At 44.1% G+C, this 6,000-nt stretch overlaps 1 protein-coding gene across 2 annotated transcripts in view; it reads right to left on the reverse strand.

Moving 5' to 3' along the window:
- The window catches only part of Fnbp4 (formin binding protein 4), a 34,628-nt gene extending 31,181 nt beyond the window's left edge, over positions 1-3,447 (reverse strand). The window contains exons 1-2 of one of the 2 annotated variants that reach the window (XM_050124237.1): positions 3,170-3,447; positions 2,043-2,135 (exon numbers count right to left, since the gene is read on the reverse strand). In XM_050124237.1, the coding sequence (XP_049980194.1) occupies positions 2,043-2,135; positions 3,170-3,386 (310 nt within the window). In that variant the 5' untranslated portion in view covers positions 3,387-3,447. Of the gene's footprint in view, positions 1-2,042; positions 2,136-3,169 lie in introns of those variants that run through there. The other variant, XM_050124238.1, reaches the window with a different exon arrangement.
- Between the last annotated feature and the right edge of the window lie 2,553 nt (positions 3,448-6,000).

Raw genomic sequence — 6,000 nt, forward strand, 5'->3', positions numbered from 1 at the left:
TACTTGATATCCTTCCCCAAAATATACCATGAATCACTGAGCCTCACTCTCTCAAAGTAACAAAATTTGGTATTAGACTAAAGGTAGGTGTTGTATAGGTCTGTTTTTCCAACAGTCAGGAGGTAAAGCATGACTGAAGTTTGGGGTCAAAGATGGACTACTAGTGATTTCTAGGGCAGTCTAAACTACAAATGGTAGCCCTGTCTCAAAAATTAAAATATTTCAAGATACCTAAATCAATCAAAATATAATAGTTGAAATATATTTTCTAAGTAAAAACAAAGCAAACAATGATTATTTCTCAAATGGAAAGGTCCATGAACTAAGGTACATTAAGACAAATATAATTGGGCTAGTCATAGTGGACTTTAATTCTAGCATATGGGAGACAAAGACAGGCAGATTTCTGTTTGAGGACAGCTAGGGCTACCAAAGTGAGACTCTCTCTCAAAACAACTCATCAAACAAACATCTTAAGAATAAAGTTGATATAATTATAAACTATTTAAATCTGTGTTTAGAAGAGATTCTTCCGGAGGATCAGAGTTAGGTTCTTGGTACACTGGACAGCTGACAACTGCCCGTGTCTCCACCTTTGTGGTTCTAACATCTTCTCACACTGGACAGCTGACAACTGCCTGTGTCTCCACCTTTGTTCTAAGGTCTTCTTCTGACTTCCCCGGGCCCCCACATATGGCATACACTCAGATAGACACATACTTATAAATAAAAATAAAAAAATGTAAAAAGAAAATTAATCTTAAAAACATTTTAATCTTCAATACATACAAAGCATAGAAAAAAAAATCCTTGTTTTTCCAATGTCGTAACTCCCCCCTCACACACACACAAAATTTAAGTATATGTGTAAAGTTTAATACTGAAGCAATTTAGGACTACAGTAGACCCATTTTATAGCTGACCAAGTTCCAGCCCATCGACTGTTCTGGAGTCTTAGAGTGAGAGTTTGACTGTTGATTGAACTCAGGTTTGCCAAAGTGACCACTGCCGCAAATGCCACAGGAGGGTGGGGCTAGAAGTGCCTGGAGTGTAGGAGACTTAAACAGGGATTTACAGCTTCACAAATATTTGACTAGTACCAGCCAAGGCAGTGTGAAAATGAGTGGTGTGGTGATGCACAACTGTAAGACAGGGGCTGTCAATAGTTAAACACCAGCCTCAGCAGTATAGGTTCTCGGCCATCTTGGACCATGAATCACTGTCTGGAAAACAACAAAAACCACAACCAAATGAATAGTTGGTGACCCTAAAGAAACTAGTGGGCGATGGCTTGGTTTGTAAGACGCTCAAGGACTTGCACTGCGATCTCTTGTACCACGTGTTCTGAGCACGAGGCGCTCATCTGTAGCACAGTGCTGGGGTGGAGTGCTACACACACACACACACACACACACACACACACACACACACACACACACGGGGAGATGGGGAGGAGTCTTTGTCCAGCCAATCAGGCTCAGGTTCACTTGAGACACTGACTTAAAAAATAAACAAGTTAGGTGGTTTATATATAGGTTTGTATATAGGTTCATAGAAGCATGCAATCTTGTGTGCCTGCGTGTGCACAGGATTTAAGGTATAGCAGTAAATAAATAAAAAACAACAAAAATGAACTTTCATGTTACTTAAAGTTTGCACACAGAAACCCTTTAAAAAAATTTTTTTTCGTTTTCTGAGACAGGGTTTCTCTGTGTAGCTTTGTAGCCCAGGCTGGCCTCGAACTTACAGAGATCCCCCAGACTCTGCCTCCTGAGTGCTGGGATTAAGGCGTGCACCATCACCGCCCGGCTGCTATTCTATCACTGATAGCACAATCTCATGCCCAGAAAAACTTTACTACTTTTTATGAGAAATACTAACTTAACCATCCACCAGACAATCCCAACCCCAGAAAAACTTTACTTTTTATGAGAAATAGTAAATTAGAAACACTTAACCATCCAACAGACAATCCAGGCACAAAATCAATTTTAACTTAAAATATTTTAGGGAAGAGGTAAAACAACAACAAAATCCTGTACCTGTTGCCTTAACGGCTGTGGGTCTGGTAGTCATGACTGGTTTGGGAGGATTTGGAACAACTTTGGGAACCTCCACCACCACTTCCTGTTCATCTATATTTGAAAAGAACAAAATGAAACGGGAGTCAGTCAGTGGATCAGAGAAAACACAAGAAGCAAAAATCAAAATTTGACCTTTCAGGCCTGTATTTCATCAACTTAAAAAACCAGTACGCATCAATAGTCCAAATTAGGTAATGAAACAATGATGAATCTTCCACTCATTTAGTGACATTGACAGCAATAACAATAATGTGAACATTGTATGAGAATGGCACCTGCAATATTTAACAATTAAAATGCGTAAATAAGCCTCAGGTTTCCACACATTAAGTTCTTCCTACTAACATGTTTTCTTTTTTCCCCCTTCATTTTTCGAGACAGGGTTTCTCTGTGTACTTTTGGAACCTGTCCTAGAACTAGCTCTTGTAGACCAGGCTGGCCTCGAACTCCCAGAGATCCGCCTGCCTCTGCCTCCCAAGTGCTGGGATTAAAGGTGTGTGCCACCACCGCGCGGTTTAAGATTTCTTAACACTTGATAATGGTCCCGCTTAAGCAGCATCTACCCCATGTATTGTTACTCTTAAGCCAAATACAGTTCCAGGGAAACGCCCAGGTTTTGTTACTTTGCTACGAGTCTGTGAGTACCGATGCTTTGTCTGGCATAAAGAAAAAAGGTGGCTGTCTTAATTTCAACAAAACCGAAACCAAGTGTAACACAAGCAGAGAAGGATAGGCTCAACTGCTTCAAGGCTCGCACGTGGAAATTGTCCGTCACCCTTTGCGTCAACAAGATCGGAGAGGGTCATTTGAGAGATATTTGGGGTACCAAACCTTCGTGGATTGTACAGATTCCCGGGAGAAACCCCCGCACCCACAATGGCGCCTCAGATGAGCCGCGGCTGGGCCTTGCGCCGCCCAGTGTCCACGGTCACTGTCTCGCAGACTCCAGGTCTCCGGCAGCCGAGGCGCCAGGGTTAGTCTTCCCCACAGGGTCCGAAGAGGCACCTGGGAGGCCTAGGCCGCAAGCCCCGGGCTCGAGTTCCGGACGTCCCAAATAAAGGCAGGGGCACCACGCGCGCACTTACCTTCCGAAGGCGAGTCCTCAGGGGCAGCGGTGGCAGGCACCGCGGGCGACGTCGGGGCCGCCGCCGGGGCTGACTGGGTGGTCGCCGCCGCCGTCGAGTCAGCCTCGGGATCCGGATCCGGGTCGGGATCCCGGCCCGGCGTGCTGCTCCGAGGACCCGGGGGAGAGAGCTGCAGGATAGGCCTGCGGCCGGGTACCGCCCGGGACTTCTTCCCCATCGCGAGCCCGAGCGCGAGCAGCCGAGCGTCGGCCGTCTGGAGGGGCGGGCGCACGGGGCCGCGCTGCGTAATCAATATTCATGAACCGCGGCACCGCCTCCCCAGGAGACCCGCTTCTAACCGGCGCGGAGCGGAACCTCGCGCGTGCGCCCTGAGCCAGGGCGCCTCTCCGGACGCCCCGCCCCGTTCACGGAAGGGTGGGCTTTGTCCAGGGAAAAGGCGATTGGCTGTTTTGACTTGAGAAGGACCCGGTAGCCAATGGCGAAGGGAAAAGACAGGACGTCGGCCAATAGTGCGGAAAGGCCCGCGTTTGGTGCGACTTCCTCAAGGAGATTCGGATTCGTACATGCATGTGTTTTCTTTAGTGCTTTGTTCGCCATCTTGTGGCTATTTTCAGCGGTTTGCCATTTAGGAAGGTAAAGGTTCATTTCACCCCTCTGAAGGTTCCGTTGATTCTTGTGGTATAGTATTAAACAGTAGTTATAATGCTGGGTGTTTATATTCCTGTAGACTCGTAAAACGCAAGTACGATGTTGATGTAGTGTTGGGGCCAGGGGAGGTCGCGCAAAGTTGGGACAGACCACCAAAGTCTAATAAACAAGATTCCAGGAAAAACAGAAGCAAAATTAAAAATAAAAGAAAAAAACACCGTGGGTCATAGAATCTTATCAGCTAGTTGAGACTACAGCCAGAGATGGCATTTATTAGGCTGTGGCAAAAGGTGGATTTCTGAACCCATCTTTTTATAGTAGGGGCAAAAGCATTAAGTCTGAACAAAGAAATTTTTACGATCTTGCCTGTTTTTCTTTTTTTACCTATGGATGAAGAATATGAATATTTAAAGTGTCCTAAGATTTGTGGAAAAAAATAACATAAGAAAAGGTTAACTATTTTGAAGTTGTTAATAATCTTCTGATTTATTTCTTGGGAAGAATGACAGTAGAATATGGTAGCTGTATAGTGGAATTTTTTTTTTTTGGTTTTTCGAGACAGGGTTTCTCTAGCTTTGGAGCAAAAATCTTTTTTAAAAAAAATGTATTACATTAGCTGGGTGGTGGTGGTGCACGCCCTTAATCCCAGCACTCGGGAGGCAGAGACAGGTAAATCCCTGGGAGTTCGAGGCCAGGCTCATCTACAAGAGCTAGTTCCAGGACAGCTAGGACTGTTACACAGGGAAACCCTGTCTCGAAAAACAAAAACAAAAAACAAAACAAAACAAAATTACATTGGAAGATAGGGACAGGACTCTATTCAATGTTAGCCTTTACCTGCTGAACCATCACTAGCCCTATTAGTCAACATTGATGGGTTGACTGATTGATTATGGGGTTATGCTGTCAGTGTTGTGCCCAGATTACGACCACCAGACTGTAATAAATAAAGCAAGGTTTATTTAGCGCAATACAAACTAGTTTGGAACCCATCTCTAACCCCCGCTGCAGTGAGGTATTCTAGCTCCTCTGTGGGGTAAGCTTTTAAAGGTGTAACTACAAAGAGGCCTTTTGAAGCTGCTTTGGCAGGGGCACAAAGTCTTTTGCTCTGTTCCATCCTGCTGTGTCACCTAGTTCTTTGTTCCTGAGTCAGGCCGTCTTTATCAGCCTGTACCAGGTGAACGGGCGTAATCTCTCAGGTGGGAGGGGGAGGCCACTATCTTCCTGGGAGCAAGCTAGTCTGGGTTTCTATTTTTAAAACATTCTGCTAGGAAATTCCTTCTCCTCCCTTTGAGAATAAGGGGTGGGGGTAGGGGTCTCACAAGAGACTCAGGTCATCAGGTATGGAGTGATCTCTTTACCTGCTTCTCTATCCTCCCATTTTTAACTTTTTGAGAAACTATACTGATTTTTGCAATGACTGCACAATTTTGCATTCCCATCATTACTGGGTTTTCCTTTTTTATATCTTCACCAGCATTTGTTGGCATTTATTTTCTTGATGCTAGCCATTCTAAATGGAGTGAGACTGAATCTCAAATACTTTTGTATTTCCCTGATGGTTAAGAACGTTGACCACTTTAAAAACATTTATTGGAAATTTGAGGACTGTCTTGCTCAGTTCATTAGCCTATTTATTCATTGGAAGATTTTTTTTGGGGGGGGTAGCTTTTCCAGTTCTGCATTTATTCTAGATATTAATTCCCCTCCTGAAGTATAACTGGCAAAGACCTCCGATTCTATAGGCTGTTTCTTCTCTCTGTTGAGAGTTTACTTTGCTGTGTGCTCTTTGACTTCATGTAATTCTATTTGTCAGTTCTTGTGATTACTTCCAGCGGAGAATTGCTGAGAAAGTCTCAGAAACTATTCACATAAGCAAGGGGATTTGCGTAAACTAGGAGATGGAATCAGCCTAGATGTCCGTTAGCACATGAGTGCATTAAATAAATGTGGTACATATACACAATGGATTCAATTATAAAGAAAAATTAAATTCTTGGGTGGTGGTGGCACATGCCTTTAATTCCAACACTCGGGAGACAGAGGCAGATGGATCTCGAGTTCAAGATCAGCCTAGTCTACAGAGCAAGTCCCAGGACAGCCAGGGCTATAGAGAAACCCTGTCTTGAAAAACAAAAAAAAAACAAACAAACAAGCAAACACAAAGGAAAAACCAAATCATG

The sequence above is a fragment of the Alexandromys fortis genome, unplaced genomic scaffold (genome assembly GCF_014885135.2).
Source record: "Alexandromys fortis isolate MF-2015 unplaced genomic scaffold, M_Fortis_MF-2015_v1.1 scaffold_222, whole genome shotgun sequence".
NCBI classification, from domain to species: Eukaryota; Metazoa; Chordata; class Mammalia; order Rodentia; family Cricetidae; genus Alexandromys; species Alexandromys fortis.